The sequence below is a fragment of the Alexandromys fortis genome, unplaced genomic scaffold, assembly GCF_014885135.2.
Source record: "Alexandromys fortis isolate MF-2015 unplaced genomic scaffold, M_Fortis_MF-2015_v1.1 scaffold_195, whole genome shotgun sequence".
Classification (NCBI taxonomy): domain Eukaryota; kingdom Metazoa; phylum Chordata; class Mammalia; order Rodentia; family Cricetidae; genus Alexandromys; species Alexandromys fortis.
In genome coordinates this window covers 1,625,495-1,642,646 of record NW_026068105.1, presented here as the reverse complement: position 1 = coordinate 1,642,646, position 17,152 = coordinate 1,625,495, and the positions used below count along the sequence as shown (strand labels likewise).

The 17,152-nt window shown below is 42.9% G+C and overlaps 1 protein-coding gene across 1 annotated transcript in view; it reads left to right on the top strand.

Moving 5' to 3' along the window:
* Positions 1-17,152, top strand: part of Col4a6 (collagen type IV alpha 6 chain) — a 298,496-nt gene that overhangs the window by 251,436 nt on the left and 29,908 nt on the right. Inside the window, exons 14-23 of the mRNA XM_050124047.1 lie at positions 6,692-6,751; positions 7,820-7,864; positions 8,356-8,409; positions 9,116-9,176; positions 10,159-10,266; positions 11,315-11,464; positions 12,601-12,705; positions 13,889-14,049; positions 14,755-14,934; positions 15,462-15,645. Of these exons, the coding sequence (XP_049980004.1) occupies positions 6,692-6,751; positions 7,820-7,864; positions 8,356-8,409; positions 9,116-9,176; positions 10,159-10,266; positions 11,315-11,464; positions 12,601-12,705; positions 13,889-14,049; positions 14,755-14,934; positions 15,462-15,645 (1,108 nt within the window). The remainder of the gene's footprint in view (positions 1-6,691; positions 6,752-7,819; positions 7,865-8,355; positions 8,410-9,115; positions 9,177-10,158; positions 10,267-11,314; positions 11,465-12,600; positions 12,706-13,888; positions 14,050-14,754; positions 14,935-15,461; positions 15,646-17,152) is intronic.

The window sequence follows — 17,152 nt, the reverse complement described above, 5'->3', positions numbered from 1 at the left end:
AATGCTGTCATCTTTACTGAGGGCCTTGAAGGAAATAGTCTTGTTTCTTGACCTCATGCAACTTTGAACATGACTCTCTATGCTCAAATTTCAGAGTTAAAACCGATCTAGGCTTGCCTTCTGGGCCAAGAATTGCCTACTATTTCTGACTTTTGCTCTCCTGGCCCACAAAAGAGGGCGTGATAGAGTATATCTGAAGATGAAATGAGATAAGACACGTGAGAGAACGCTTTGTACATAGCTGGAGCTTAGCAAGTGGTCAGTAAACAGTATCTGTTCTGAGTAACCCTATCTTTACTTTCCTATCTGCCTTTCTGGCTTAGATTCTTACGCTCAGCAAACGCTTTTGGAAGGCTTCTGTGTGTCAGGTTTTCTACTGACCTCAGAGGCTATAAGAGCACCTAAATAAAAGTTCCTCTCTGTCCTCAAGGTTGCATTCTAATGGAAACGTGACAAAGAATGTAGAAAGCATGAATCAATAGCAAATTCAAGAGCTGTGATATGGCTCAGTGGTCACTGTTGGCTTAGCATACCCAAAGCCCTGGCTTCTATTTCTAGCGGCACAAAGAGAACTGAGCTAACAAGTAAAAGTCCATACAATGGAATGGTGACATATAAAAGATGGAAGATGAATGCAGTGGTGGAGTATCGGTGGGGGAGCCACTCGGGAGAGAATGGTCAGCAAAAGCCTCTCTGAGGAAGTTCTGTGTAAGCTGAGGCCTGGATAATGTGAGAAAGAGTGCCTGGAGACTGAGGGAACCATAAGTTCCAACTCCCTGAGGCTGAGAAAGCTCAGCACGTGAGAGGTGCAGCAGCTGAGTGGCCAAGGTCTGCGGAGTAGCATATAACCCTAGTCCTACCAACTAGGAGGCTGAGGCGGAAGGATCGTCGTGAGTTCTCAGCTAGCATGGGCTACACAGCAAGACCCTATCTCAAAAATCAAAATAAAGCAGTCGAACAGAAAGGAAAGAACAAACTGAGAGACATAGGAGTCAGGTCAGAGCCAGCTTCAGAAGTCAGTTGTGGCTTTTATTTGAAGTGTCATGAGCAGCTATTTGTGAGTGTGTGTGTGCATGCATGTACGTGTGCATGTGCATGGTGTGTACTTATGTTTGTGTATGTATGAGTGGATCTTTGTATGTAAGTGCATATTCATGCATGTACACATGTGTGTGGAAGCCCAAAGATAACATTGGATGTTGTTCTAGATTGCTCTTCACAATATTTACTTAGACGGAGTCTCCGGCAAAATCCAGGGCTGTGCCCGGGATCCTGCCCTCTGTCTTCGGAGCGCTGGGATAACAGGGTGTCACCATGCCTTCCCATCTCTTAAGTGAGTTCCGGAAACTTGCACTCTGCTGCTTGCAGCAACATTGCAAGAATTTCATTCCATCTCCCCATCCCTGACTTGTATTCTTGAAATCATACTGACTGGGTGAGGGACAGATGGGAGGATCTGGAGCAGTAAGCACAAGTTATTATAGCAGCCCAGGTAAAAGACGGTGGTAATTGCTCAGGTCATGGTGATAGCAACGGAAACGGAGAGAAGTAGAAAATATGAACATGCTGTATTTTTTATTATGGAACATTTCAAATGCATACAAATAGAAAGACAATGGCATAATGGTCTTCCTGGGTACTCATTGCTTCCACAGTTAGCAGCCCATGGTCCATCGGAAGCATATAATCAACATATTTCATCCTAAATGCTTCAGTAATTCTCAAAATAAGGATCCTGGGAACTTGCTAACCAGTTATTATTTAATGTTAGTTAAGAAGGCAGAAATCTATGATCATAAATGCATACAGTTTTCTGGTGCCTTGTTTGTATAAGATCTGGAATTAGGGCACTGCATTACAGCTGCTTGTTTTCTTGCATGACAAAATGTGGTTTGAAGAAGCTGACAGAATTTTCACGGGTTGCTGTTAGAGACTGGGAGAAAGTGGCTAAATCCAGGACAGCAAGACCTGCCCCCACTTGCTGGCACAGTGGGAGTAACTGTGGACTCCAGTCTTTCCCGGTAGTACTTTGAAATACTCTGTCTCACCGCGCAGCCAGGAAGCGCAGCCTGGGGAGCCAGTGGCACAGATTGCTTCCTCGGGATTCCTGTTACCCCACAAAAACAAAGGGGCATAGAGAATCATTTGTTCTACTCCTTTGATTTTAATCAGCGTTGCAGCTAGTGAATAGGAAAGGAGGTGAGCCGGGGTGTTGGAGGGAGAGCACCCTCTCCTTAGACTCAACTCCAGCTCTGGGGCTTGGACAAACAGCTGAATTGCTTTCTGTCTACGTGCAATGTGGCAGCAGCTATTGCTAGTCTTCCTTCTGAGGCCCAAATTGCACTGTATTGAAGATTCTTTACAAAGCTTTCCTATGTGACGTCATAATCTGTAGCTCCATATGGCTACGGAGCTCTTGCAATGAGACGAGCTGTACTGAAAGCAAATACACAGTGAATCTCAAAACACCAGGATGGAAAGAGTGATTTTAAACAGCTCGTGGTTCTGATGCCTTTGGATAACTCTTAAAATCTCTTTCTCATAAAAAAAAAAAAAAAAAAAAAAAAACAGCTACTAAGAAACTGCCGGTGTCATACTGGCTCACGTTATATTTCTATCAGATGGCGTTTTGCTAGGAGGTTTAGGAAGAAGCATGGCACCTTTCTTTGTAGAGCATCTTGTTCAGACTTGTCACCTGGCATCATCCCTGTGAGGTGAGCGAGTGAATCCAGGTTTATCCCTCTTGCCCAGAGTCACTTGAGAGCTGAGACTGCCCTTCATTGTTTCTGTTTACTTGTTTTTTTTCCCTCAGAATGTGTTGTTTAATCATTTTTCATCCAATTATTTTTTCTTTTATTGAAAATAGTTTTTTCTCACATAATGTATCCTGATTACAGTTTCACCCCCTCCATATACAGTCCCTTTCTGTCTCACATTAGAAAGCAAATAGGCTTTGAAGGGGTTGCAATATACTCTAATAAGATAAAACAAAAACTAACACTTTGGAATTGGACAAAACAAACAAACAGAAGGAAAAGAGCCCAGGAAAAATCACAGGAAACAGAGACCTTCTCATTCGCTCACTCAAGAATCCCATGAAAACACTAAACTGGAAGCCATGCTCTATACTCAGGAGAGCCGTTCCAGACCTGTGCAGACCCTGTTCTCCTTTCAATACTGTTTAAAGCTAGCTGCTTCAGAATTTATTTCCTCATACCACACTGCCCCCTGCAGTCCAGTTTACGAAAGTCACCCAGTGGAAGTATTTTGGCCCTAAAATCGCCAAGATTTTGTGATTCCCCTCTGCTGCTCTGGGATTTAGGATTCCCTGGCTCATGCTGCCTCCTTCCCCTCTTTTCACATAGATTTCCTCCGCCGTGATATCGTTGCAATCCCTTCCCTCCTGTAAGAGAGACCGACTGAAGACAACATGTGGTGATAAAATCACAGTACTGTTCCCAGCTCAGTGTTCTCAATGTTTCACAGTTATGGTTGTAAAAACAGAAATCTGGCTGGAAAAAAAAGTATCAAAGTTGGGGAACGTCTCCTTGTACACAGCACACTGGATTGCATAGAATGGGAACCAGGGAAGCAGTTCTAAGCTCACTCCTACACGGATTCAGTGGGGGACAGAAGTCAAATAATGTAACACCTTCACCCCTACCTTATCTGCCTGCTATATGGGAACATTCATTAATACCCTGATACGCCTGAGAGCAAAGTTAGGAGAGGAAAGGGGGTGGCTATGGGGGGTGTCATGAGCTTTATAGAGGTGTATTTCTTGAAACTAAAGCCTCCATCAGACCAGCATTCGATTACCCGGAAAACAAGACCTTAGGGAGACAGCAATCTCTAGAGATCCCAAGTTGTTCCTCTTCCTTCCCACTTTAGCCCCTATCTTTGCAGGAGATAAAATGCACAGTCTGATGGATGTGTGCCCCACGTTCTTTCTCTCGCACTTTTTGTAGTTTAAAAATAAATAAATAAACTACTTAGCTAATTAAATGTAAAAAGCCCTGATTTTCTGGCTTGGTCCCAGCTTTAATCATTTTTACCTCTCTTGTTCCCAGCAGCAGGCTCACAATTATAGGCCACAGGTCCCTCCATGAAGGCTGTCAGAACTGCACACACATGTCCACGGAATATGAACACATAGGAGAAGGTAGAACGGCAGTGGTTCAGGGAGAGAGCAGAGATGAACCTGGAAAATCCTGATCGTGACTGTTCAGTAGATCTGAGGGAACTCCTGGGTAGGTAAAGCACTCCGACTGAATCTCCTCAGAAACGAAACGCAGCAGGAGCCTCGAGGTCTGGAGAATAAGGCTCTAAAGAGCTAAGCTAGTACTCTAAGAAGGCTTCCGGGCCATGCCTGAGTAGAAGGGTGAGGGCAGCCATGACAGGACTGCTCGCCAAAGCCAACAGTAATGGATCAGGTCCCGGGATATCTAGCTAGAACAGCTTGTTCAGCAGGGTCTCTGAACAGTGCTTCCCTGTGCACAGTGGCTTGCCAAGCCATTTATCTTTTATTGGCTCTAACACAGAGAGAGATTTCCTTTTTACATTTTCACATGTTTATTTTTGTATACATACTTTTTGCAAACTCTGGACCTCAAAATGGTGAGCAAATACAGGTTCTCTCACTTTTTGAAGAAATAAAAGACTTTCTTGTATTTATCCTCCTAGGAAAGATGGACAGGGGCATAGTTACAGTTCCTGGGCATTTATGTTTGTTTGTCTGCTGTCTTTTGCCATAGTTGTATTCTCTGCATCACTATTACCTTAATTCGACAAGTATTTTCTGGATCACTTTGCATATGTGCCCTTGGTAATAGCATGCTTCAGAGGCAGACGGGAATGGCTGTGAGAGAAGTCTCCCACTTGGAAAATTTTCTTTTATAAAAGACTTGGGATTAAAGAGTTTGGGGCTGCCATAACGCTTTGGGACAGGTCAGGGAAGGTTGCTGGAACTAAACTTCTCAGGCCACTAGATGCATTCTGCCAGTAGGCAGCATACTTTTGTTTCCAATTTGAAATACGGGGTAGAGGACGTTAAGATTTCAAACAGGTTTACACTACATTTGATTTTTTTAAATATGCCTTTATTTAATCTTTGAGGATCTCAGAGAATATATTTTGATCATATTAATCCCCTTGGCCCCAACTCCTCCCAGATTCTCCCCCACCTCCCTATACACCCAACTTCACGTACTCTTTAAAAATGGGTGAGTCCAGAGAGTGTTGGCTGACCACAGTCCATTTAAATTATACACCATATTCAGCATGAGGGCTGAAGTATATCTATAAAAGCAGAGAAGAAAACAGAGAAGTAGGAGCCAAAGCCCCGTTTCAACTGCACCTCTCAAAGACACCTTCCCCACAATGAAAAAGCAATGGAAAATCCCACATTTGTTTTCTTTAAACTCCTAAGTCTAGGAAGGGATATTCATTCAGGTTGCAGTACTTATAATAATACACAGATTCTTTAAGAGAAAGAAAAGGATACAGATGGGATCAAGACAGCATCCTCAGACCAGCTGAGTGAGCGCCCATCAGGGGAACAATGGGAGATACACCACAGCATCAGTTAGCGTCTTTTGACAAGCTTATATCTGAGAAAACTTCATTACTCCTTTACTCTTACAACAGGAATAAATACTATTTGCTAACAAAGAAAAGAAAAGCCCTATGCTCCAATATGTACAATTTTAAACAGTTACAAATGGCTTCAGCTAAGTTTCTCATGAAAGATTTTATTCACTTTGGTAATGAACATTTCTATAACTTGGAGGTTTGGATGTTGGCCCTGGATCCAGGCTTGACAAGGCTCTCTCTCCATCTGCTCTTAGGTTTCTTGCTTGTCTCTACAGAGCCCAAAAATCAAGCCCATGTCTCTAAGTCCTCACTTCTTATAGCAAGGCAAAAGGAACTGATTATTAATCCCCTTTGGTTTATTCCTAGGATGTAATAATACGAGTGGGAGACTGTAGGTAGAAATATTCCTTTTCCATGGAAAAGGATGTTGTGTTCCTCTTGTGTATCTGAAGGGGAAAATGTCTTCCTTCTAGTATGAATTCCCAAACATCCACACAACCTTCTACTGTTCTGCCAAGTTCCTCGGTGGCAGAATGCAGCTAGCTGGCTCTCGTAGAAAGAGCTCTGGGATCACAAAAGACTCAACTTACTCATTGATTCTTTTCCTTCCTGGATGCTTCTTCTCATCTGTAAAATCAGTATGGGAGTTTCGGCACTTTATTATTCCTGTGCTACTTGCTAATGATGCCACCAGTACATGTGAGAGTGTTTGATGGAAAGGCATCACTTCTAGAACCACAAAGCGATACTGAATGAATGGCCTAAAACATAGTCATTCTCTATGTGCTTTTTGGCAAGGTGCTCAATATAAGGAGATTACCTAAGGACTCACTAGGTCTGGTTTGTAACGACTTCTTCCCCTTGTAGCCATGCAACCAATGAGAAAATAAACAATTAACTGACTGAGATAGAGACTTGCTAAATATTAGCCTTGGTTGACCTGGAACTCACTACGTAGCCCAGGCTGGCCTCGAATTCATGGCATTCTTCCTGTCTTAGGCTCTGAAAAGCTGAAACTATAGATATGTGCCATCCCACCATCCCAGTGAGAAAATGAGTGTTATAATTTCTGGCTTCTGTTTTTTTTTTTTTTCTTCAGGAGTCTGGATCTGTTGGAGAGAAAGGAGAAAAGGGAATCCTTGGTTTGCCAGGACCTAGGGTATGAACTTGGAGTCTCATTTGCCTGTGTTTATCAGGTCATCTGACCCATTTTCTTTCCTTTAATGAAATGTAGCTCTCTTTTTTCTTCATTTTTATTTTGCTCCCTTGATTGTATAATTTGATGGGATAAGCTTCTCTTATTTCTCTTCTCAACTTTCTGGCAGGCTCACCTCTCCACTTACCCCATTCTCTTGACTGTCTGGCTCCCTTGAATAAAGAATGATGTAACTGCTACTCCTAGGTGGCTCCCCAATCTGCTTGGGCTTTTAATTTTCAAATATAGTTTTCTCCTGAGCTGCAGGACGGTGCACATGCTTTCTTGCCTTTATTCGTTTATACTCCAAGGGAGTGTGAGCAAGAAGGATAACAGGAATGGAAGAGAGCCAGGTGTAATCTTCACAGGACATAAACAAGTCTGGAAACTTCTAGAACATAGTGAATAACGTTTGGAGTTAGCAACTTTCCAAAATAATCTTACTTTGAATGGAGAAATGATTATCATTCCTTCTGATTCCTAGCTTTCAGAAACTGAGATCTTGGGTTAGAAGAAGTTGGTCAACTTTTACCTTACATAAGCACATTTGAGAGAATTGTGTTTTTAGTTTGTCCATGAGGATGTTAAGTCTCTGAGTATTTAGCAATATTTAATTATTGTTATGCCATTTCTTTTTCTCCTTTCCCTTATCATTTGTCCTCAAAACTCATTAATCACCAACAAAGAATATGTTTAGGGTAGCAGACAAGAAACAAGAAACCGTCTAATAAAAACATCTGACTTGAAACCAATGTAGCTAAGTATGCCATCCAACCTTTCTACCAAATTCCTACTGCTACTTAAAATGCTTCCATTTATTTAGCTCTTTAAAAATGTTTCATGAAGCTATTCATCCTGGTGGATTAATGCCTAGAAAGAAATTAAGCCAAGGCTAGAAAGATTTTCTTACCTGGCTTTAGCAGCTCCTAAATCTTGAACTCAGGTGGATAACTTTGTTATATGAGTCTAGCAGCATTTTTTTTTTCAAGTGTGATCTATTCACTTTCCAAGGTGTGGTTCTTCACTTTACAGGGTCCCATGGGTTCCAAAGGAGAACAAGGACATCCGGGGAGACAGGTATTTTGATTAATATCCATAAAGCATTGGTATACAAAATCCTAATCAAAAGATCACCGTGCTTTACTTAACATGGCCAAGTGGAGACATTGCTTATAATGCAAATATAATGCAAATTGTCTATGTTCTAATTATGTAATTTTATAATCCTAGTCTCTCCCCTGCCCTGCTTCTCTCTGTTTTCACCCAAGAGGATGGATAACCACTGTTCCACTACATTTTGTGTTTTGACATGCCAAGGTGTGGTAATATATCATGGCATGTTATCAAGGGTCAACAAGGCTAGCCTGCTTGTATCCACACCTCTGTGACTCTTATGCACTTTAATATGCAGGTTAACTACCTAATGCCATATTATCATCTGTAAGAATTGGCAAAGCTGTCCACACTCTGAATGACAGCAAGATCCCTGTACTATTTGTCTTGGCATAATTGACAAAGCAGCTCACCTTATATATTTGAACTTAGTGATAACTATGTTTCTATCACAGGGAAAGAAGGGGACTTCCGGTTTTCCAGGGATTAACGGGTTCCCGGGAATTAAGGTAATATCATTGGGAAGTACAACTCCAGGATTTAAGAAGTGAAAAGGTGAGGAGTTCCTATAAATGCCTACTTAGGATACGGAGTGTTTTTAACATTTTGATGCTTTAGATGTCACAGTTTTCTTAAATGCATGTGCCCCATGCTATACACAAAGCTGATGAACATTCATCAGATGTTAGCAACACTTAGTGTTTAAAATTCTCTGCCGACAGTGCATCCTGCCTACCCTAGTACCCACTCTGGGTATTCCCCTGAATCAGATTCTAGTCACTGAGTCTGTCTTTGCAGAGAATTAGGACTCTTTAGACTTCCTTTGCCATCATTCAAACAATAAAGGTGGTAGGTGTTAGAATCTCAAGCCTGCTGAAAACAGAAGGAAACAGTTGGAACCTGGTGGCTCCTTAGCTGTGCTTATGCTCCACTTCTTGGGCCCAGAAACAGGATGCCTCATAGTGGTGTTGCAAAACAAAATTGAGATCCCTCATCCTTGACAAATGTGCAGATCCCATCTGTAGATCCAGCTACCTTGTGTCATCTTCATCCTCGGTTTCTTGTTCTTGGAAATTAACCTCTGAACTAGATGACCCTGGAAGGCAGGGGTCAAGGGGGATTTGCTCCTTTCCTGGGGTTTGGCTTTGAAGGCACATAGATCTTGGGTGATGGAATCAAGGAGAATTTTGTGTTCCATCTATTTCATCTTTACAGGGTGAAAAGGGTGGCGTTGGTCTGCGAGGCCCAGACATTTTCACCGATCCGGATGGCCCAGGTGCAAAGTGTTAAAACCTGTGTCTCTGTAATTGTTGAAATAATCCATTGTTAGCCACTGAGAGAAGAAAAGACAAGGTGTTAAAACCTGTATCTCCTGTAATTGTTGAAAGAATACATTGTCAGCCACTGGATGACTCACAGTATCAAGGGCCACTCAGGAGTCCTGAGCTTGGTAAATGGATCGAATTCCAACCTCTTAGACAGACAAGCCAAGTGCAGCCTCCCATTTTTGTATTGATTGGTCAGGACAAGAATCTGGGCTTTCCTAGGCCTGAATCTGATTAACAGGAGGGTTCTCCTGGAATGCTTAGGGGAGCAGCTGGGCTGCCTTTAGCCTTAGACTGTAGAATAGTCAGGGTTTCATGGAGATGCCCGCAAGCGTGCTGTTCATCTTCGAGCCCAAAGCAGTATGTTATTTAGAAAGCTTGTCCTCCTCTGTCCTCGTCCTAGTTACTGGGTATGTTCCACCTTTCCTCTTTGCCTTTGCTAAACATCTAAATGCCTAATATTGATAGTGGCCTCCAAAGTTCTGCTCCAAAGAAACCTATAGTGATAATTACTAATCACTTTAACACCGACAATAAACATCTAAGGCTGTAGCAGTAGAAGACCCTTCCTAGCACTTTCCAGGGCTTGTCAGAAAAGTAAAGCTCTAACAAGACCAAGTTTGAAGCATTAGTAGTGACTTGGTGTGATGGTACATGCCTGTGATTCCAAAACTTGGAAGTCTGAAACAGGAGGATAGTAAGTTCAAGGCCACCCTGGGTTACATCTTGAGATCTAGTTACAAAATAAAATACTAGTGGAGCCTTAGCTCTGGAAGGCCATTATCACTAAGATCATTAGCAACTAGGAGACCTGAGAACAGCAACAAAAACTGCCAGGCCCATAACAGTTCCCTTCACCTCTTCCCGGGCATTTTGTGGCAAGTGCGAACATCCACTGTAGCATTTTACTCTTCTCTTTCATTGGAATGTCAGGTTATCCTGGAGACCCTGGTGTGCCAGGCCTCCCAGGCCCTAGAGGAGATGAAGGCATACAAGGCCAACATGGCCCTTCTGGCACCCCTGGCCTCCCATCGTTAACAGGTAAAGCAAACTAATCTGTTCTGTGCATTGATCAGTCTCCGCTGTACTCCAATCCCTAGCATCTCCCTCTGAAACTCAGGAACCAGGAACCTACCCAAGGTCAAAGGAAAGGTAGACTGGTCAGTAGGTTTTCCCATAGCTAGCCTAAAGCTAGTGAATACATAGAGTCAGCCTAAGTCAGTAGCTTTCCTTTGTGTTAAATGAGCACCACAGACAGAAAGACAATTCCAGACTACTATCGAGGCTGGAAGTGATAGAGTGGTTGGAACCCTCTCACTCTTCCCCTGGATGTGTCATTTGGTCTTCTACCTGCCAGGAGAATTTAACAAAGAAGAATCTGGCTATGCCTGGATCCTCAAGGTGGCTGCTAAAAGCCTTCATGAGGGGTGGCTAAAGGTGTAACCTATTTGGAGTTTCTTGGCATATACAAAGCCATGTGTTCTATTCTTAGCATGAGATAAATAGACAGATGATAGATAGATAGATAGATAGATAGATAGATAGATAGATAGATAGATAGAACTGTACCTAGACCCTCTTCTAGGCTTAACTTTAGCACAGAATGGCCCCAGGATCCTATGGGTGATACTATTCAATCAGTCTCCATAGGAAAAAAACATAGATTCCATTCTACAGGGCAGAGAAACAGCATGCTAGAGTCTGGGAGGCAGGGCTGATCCTAGTATAAACACCCAGACATGTCTATTAAAGTCACTAGTTTCTAAATTCCATGGAGAGGGCCCCCTGTAAGGATATTTGTGTTCTGAAGGCAGGCCGTTCATAGGAGGTACAACTGGGTCCAGCACTGAAGTAGAACCAATAGAGCAGTCAGCGGCTAAAAACCTAGCTTTTCCTCACAAGTTCACCACAGTTTCCTAGGCGATTAGGTAATCGATTCTCAAGGGACATTCCTAACTGTCATGAAAGAGAGGAGCGAATGAGTTCCCGAATGCTTCCCTTGTGTTGGTCTGTCTCTACACTGCTGATCAGAATGTGCCCAAACAGTAGGGTGCTATGGTGAGCATTTTGTGTGGGCTTATCTTTCCAGGTCTTCCAGGTGCCCTAGGGCCTCGGGGATTTCCAGGCCTGAAAGGAGACCAAGGAAACCCAGGGCGCACTACCTTTGGAGATGCTGGCCTGCCTGGTAGAGTTGGTTTGCCAGGTTTACCAGGCTTACCAGGCCCATCAGGCCCACCTGGTAAGTTATTCTTTCCTTCCTTTGGTGTTGAGACCTAGGCCTGGTTCAGAAGCTTTATGATTTTGACAGGGCCCCCGAGGAGAAACAGTTCAGTGAGGACTGCCAACAGCAGTGGGGGCAACAATGAAGGCTCTATCCCCTCTGAGTCAGCTCGCCTCTACTGGCAGTAACAATAGTGCAGTGTGTGTTGCGTCGAGAAATGGGCAGGCTGATGATGACCAAACACTAACGTCTGCATTCATCACCCTTCTGCCTGCACGGCTCTCAGTGCCCACACCCCTACCACCTTTGCCAGGACTTTGGCTTTTCAGATCCCAGGGAAGTAGAATTGGACTAATTTTCCGAGTTTCCTGAGTTCCAGGATCTGAGAAAGAAGCCCTGCCTTCATCCTCAAGGTGTCTGCCGAAAGCCTTCATGAGGAGGGGGCTAGAGGTGTGGCCTAGTTTGGTGGGATTTTGGCCTGTGCAAGGCAATGGGCTCTGTTCCAAGTCTAAGATAGCTGACTGAAAGACAGACAGAAATATATATAGATGATAGATAGATAGATAGATAGATAGATAGATAGATAGATGATAGATAAGGACAGACAGACAGATAGGTAATAGATAGAGATAGGTAGATGGGTAGATGATAGATAGATAGATAGATAGATAGATAGATAGATAGATAGATAGATAGATAGATAGTAGATAGTAGATAGAAAGATGACAAAATGTGAGTATCTACACAGTGCTTATTCTGGACTGTGAGAGAGAAAGGCTGGAAGTATTATTGCCCAGCATGTTTCTTTACAGCCTAAATCCCCTGACCACTGCAGCTGGCACCTGCTTCCTCTTTGCTCAAATGAGGCTTTCTTGGCTAAAGCCTGGCACTGCTGAGTTATTGAGTTACTTTGTTCATCTCGGAATCTAGTGCAGTGTGAGGCACGTAACAGTCATTCTGCTAGTACAGTGAATAGAGCCAAATGAGAGTCCTGTTGGCTCTTCCGCGGCAGGCTTGGCAGAGATCCCAGGCTCGGATTTTTTTCTCCTGCTCTGCTCTGTACGTTGACCCTCAAGGATCCAACCTTCAAGACTGAGGTGAGTCCTTAGGTTTATACCAGCCTCCAACCTTTTGTGTTCTTTCAAATCCTGCAGGTCGCACATTTGAGACTGCACCCTTGCCTAGCATAGAGTCTGGGTTCCCGGGTCTCCGAGGAGAACAAGGTCCAAAAGGACATCAGGGCCTCAAAGGAATAAAAGGTGAATTTTGTCTCTTAAATGTCTTTGTCCCCCCAAATCCCTAGAGAGAGTTTAAGGGGATTGATCAAAACAGTGGCCTTAGGAACCTGAACAGAAGTATTCTGGGCTACAGAGAGAAGGTATAGGACTCATGGAAGTGTTTTAATTGGGACTCTAAGAGTGAAGCTGGAAGTTGAGGTCACACAGGACAAAAAAAAAAGAGGCTTACGGGCTGCTCTTTCCACCCCTTGAGCCCACGATTCAGCATTCCAGGGTGCTAACCAGTCCAGCTAATTCACAAGGCTTTGTCCAGACACTGCTTCCCAACACCATTAGCCTGAGGACTCTGTAGGTCAAGATCTGAGGTACTGAAAAGGCCAGCTAGCTCCAGGAAAACAAGTAAGGTCTCAAGAGCTGCCTCATAAAGTGGCTCACTCAGGAAGTCTTGGATCAATCTTGAGAAATGCAAATTCACTATGCCTGCGATATTTGGGATCAGAGGTGCTTCCAATTTTGTGCCCTTTGGATTTTGAAATACATTACATAGATTCTGCCAGATAAGCATCCCTAATCTGAAGAATTCCAAATCTCCCTTGCTTAGCGTTTGTGTTTTCAGTGATCCAAGAACTAGACCATTCTCTCAGAGTTCCCAAGATCTCAGTTTTCTAAAAGATCAGAAGAGATCCCTCAGGATCATAGGGAAATGGAGCCAAGCACATTTGTCACCACCTGTCACTGTGCAGACCGTGCTCATGTTTCCATGATACTTGTAGCTCCTTTGTATGTCTTCGGAAGTGCTTTGTTGAAAATGAGCTTGGGGGCACACGCCTACGTGAGTTTGAGACCAACCTGCCCTGTATGAGACCTGCCTTTGAAAAATGCACTTCTCTGAAGCACCTGCCATCATCAGTCACACCAGTACGTGTGAACTAAGTTCTAGGCCCTTGGTTGTTTTAGTGGCCATTGGTGGTTCTCAACATGAGACTCGATGGTAGCTGGACCTCTTCCAGGACTAGTAAAAACTGACGCACAAGCCCAGCTGTCTTCTGGTGGCCTTAGGCTCCTTGAGTCTCTGCAAATCCCTTTGATTTTTCCCCCAAGGGATGTTTGTCAATCATAGGTAACCACTCTTGGAAAAAGAACCTACTTCATTAGTTGTCGTTGTTCGCACTTTTCTTTGTTTACTTGTCTCTCTTTCCTTCAGGAGACTCTGGGTTTTGTGCTTGTGAAGGTGGTGCACCCAACATTGGACCAAATGGGGAACCAGGCCTGCCTGGGGCACAAGGTCTCATCGGCCTCCCGGGTATTAAAGGTGCTAGAGGAGATCCAGGCTCTCGGGGTGCATCTGGCCCAGCTGGGGCTCCAGTAAGTCTTAATTAACTTTGATACAGAAAGGGGAATGGAGGAATGCAAATATTCTTCGCATCCCATCAATCATTTTTCTAATGAAAGATAGGGGTAAAATAAATGCATGATAACAATCTCTGAAGATTTTTGCTTACATTTCTGCAGTTAGCCAAATCAATTCTTGTTTCCCATTGACAAGTAACCAATCACAGTGGTAATTGGGAGCACAAGAAATTCCCTCAACAATTGAAAAATCAGAAGCGTTCCTTTTGTAAGCCTAGGCGCTAATTGGAAATTGTGCTGATGAATTAGTGGAGAAAATCTTCTGCCGAGAATAAATTAACATCAACTTTGAAAATAAGCAAAAAACAAAACAAAACCATGGGCCTTTGTCACATGAAGCAATCTGACCAGATGGTCTCTAAAGTCGCTTTCTGCTTTAACCTACCATTGTTCCCTCCTTCCCTTGCACACAGTAACTTAGATTTGCCTGGCTGAGTGATACTGCTTAGAAACTAAGAGGAAGCCCAGTCTTCATAGAGTTCAAATTTTGGAAAAGATACAGAAAATGTGAAGTAATTATCCAAGATAGCTACATAATCACTTGCCCAGAACACTGTGAAAGAATACCCTTAATCACACACTTTAGGTCATACCGTTGCTCAGCACAAGAATTCTATGAAGCCTGCATTTCCTGATTGCTGCCTTTTATTTCTTTATCAGGGTTTGTTTGGATCTAGAGGACACACTGGCCTCAAAGGAAAGAAAGGAGAACCAACCATCAGTAGAGGATCAAAACTGCCAGGAGAAAAAGGTGACACTGGTCCCCAGGGGACCCCAGGTATGGCAGGAGCTCCAGGCAAGGATGGAATACCAGGTTTACCGGGCCTCCCAGGCATTCAGGTAAGTACATCATTCCTAACTGGTTAGCTCTATAAACTGTCTTACTGGACTCAGGGGAAACTTACTGCTCATTACATAATGGAATAAGATAGAACAGAGTCTGACTCCCCCCAACATGTTAACTCCATGCTTTAATTTTCTGTAAAATAAGATTTTTTTCTCTATTCTCTCATTTGATAAGCACTAGGAATAATTAACCATATCAATTTCAAATGATTCGGCTTCTCAATGACTTACTCTCTCAAGTAATCTAGTCACTTTCTTTGACTACAAGGGTTGTTGGTGCCATTCTCATTCCCTACTTCTTTCCCCTAGCCTTATCTAGAACCTCTTTCAAAGTCAGACCACCCAGAGTGGGCAAGACTCAAGTCAGCAAACTCCGAGGCTGGTTTATAAACTAGAATGATAGAGAATGTTCACAAAGCGCAAAGCATTGCTCACTGACTACCTCGTTACTATGGTTAGAGGCCTTTTCAGATGATAAGTTTTAAAATGATCTTTCTTTCTCTTTTTCTTTTATTGTTTAGGGAGACAGTGGATCTGGCTTCCAAGGTGAAAAGGGGTCACCAGGACTTCCTGGTAAAAAGGGCCTTGATGGTCCAACTGGACCACCAGGAATTGGGCTGCCGGGGCTTCCGGGGCCCCGTGGACTTCCTGGAGATAAAGGAATAGATGGGTTACCAGGGAAACCAGGCCTCCGTGGAGCTCAAGGTGAGTCATACAATCAGATGGTTTTCAACTTGAAAAGTCGGCCTTTTGTGAAATGACCATGACTCATAAGCATGAAATGCGTCAGAAAAAGAGATCTGACTAGCTGTAATCATTCCAGTCAATCCTCAAGGGGTTTCAAGTAGGAAATGGCTCATCACTGTATTGTGGTAAGTTTATAAGGTAGAACAATGTGGATTTCGGCTCTTCTTAATGAAGACTCTCGTAATTGAGCTGAAAATGTCACGGAGCTGCCTAGGTAGGTTATGAGCTCAAAGTCCATAGAAAAGTTCGGGGAGAGGATGGATGGCACTTTTGTAAATACCATCAAAGTAGTTCGTAAAAGGTTTGATAAATAGTTCTCTAAGTTGTATGGTTGTTATGGCTATAACATCAGGAGACAAAGACCTTTCCCAAATGACAGACCCTCAGATGCTCAGGGATTCTAACCCACCCCTTATATAATACTCAACTCTCAATAACTTAGTTTTCCCACTTGAATTTCAAGGATTATAATAGGCAATATTCCTGCTTATATAGTCTGAAGGTCCCATACTGTAACTTGTCTTTTGTGCAGTCGAAAGACCTCTTCATCACTGTTCTCGTGGTCTGTGACTTTTCCTTTTCTATGAATGGCACCACACTTCTCATAGTCATCAAAGTTTGAAAATTTAAGGTGATCTTGTTCTTGGAAATGCCTCCCATGATTACTTTGCTCTTCTTGCTGATAAGTTCTCAGTATATCATGCCTAGTTTATCAAATGCCCAAGGGCTTTTGGAAAAGATAGACATATGGTTGGATGGATGAATAAGTGAGCAAAAGACGATTTCCTATGGAGTTTTTCTTCTGTTCCCATTCAATTCTATTTATGCACAGTGCTGACAATTACCCTTCTCTTCACTTTTACACTGTACCATTATTACTTAAATTACTGCTTCTATTAATGTTTTTTTTCCTTACCAACAACATTGTAAAGTCTCTAGGTACTGAAGAAGGTGAAACTTCTTACCCTTACAACCTGCCTAGCAGAGTACAGCATTCCTTGAGAGACCAATATTTATATACAGAAGAAAAGCCCTTCCTAACAACCTTGAATGGTTAACAAATAAACATAATATATCCTGTCTTAAATGTTCATATTTTTAAATCTACTTTGCTTAATGTGATAAGCACGGTGGCACAGGCTAAAGCCTCATTCAAGATTCTTGAAACCAAGTCAGGATTTCACTTCACAAAGGTTTATGGAAGCCATGAGAAAGGTCTGTGTTTAAGTGCAGGCCTTGTACAAGCTAGGAAAGAGTTCTTCTTCCCTAATCTGTATCTTGTTAAATAATATCCATTTTCCTTTGAGAAGTTCTGATTTCAACTCTATTCCCTGGGGTTATTAGTTACGGTCATTCTATTGCTCTTCACCTGTTGCTCTCAACCCTTTTTGAAGGCAAGTAGGTTTTAAATTTGGTTACAATGCATGATACCTATAAACTTGTATACCCTCAAACCTTTTGGATA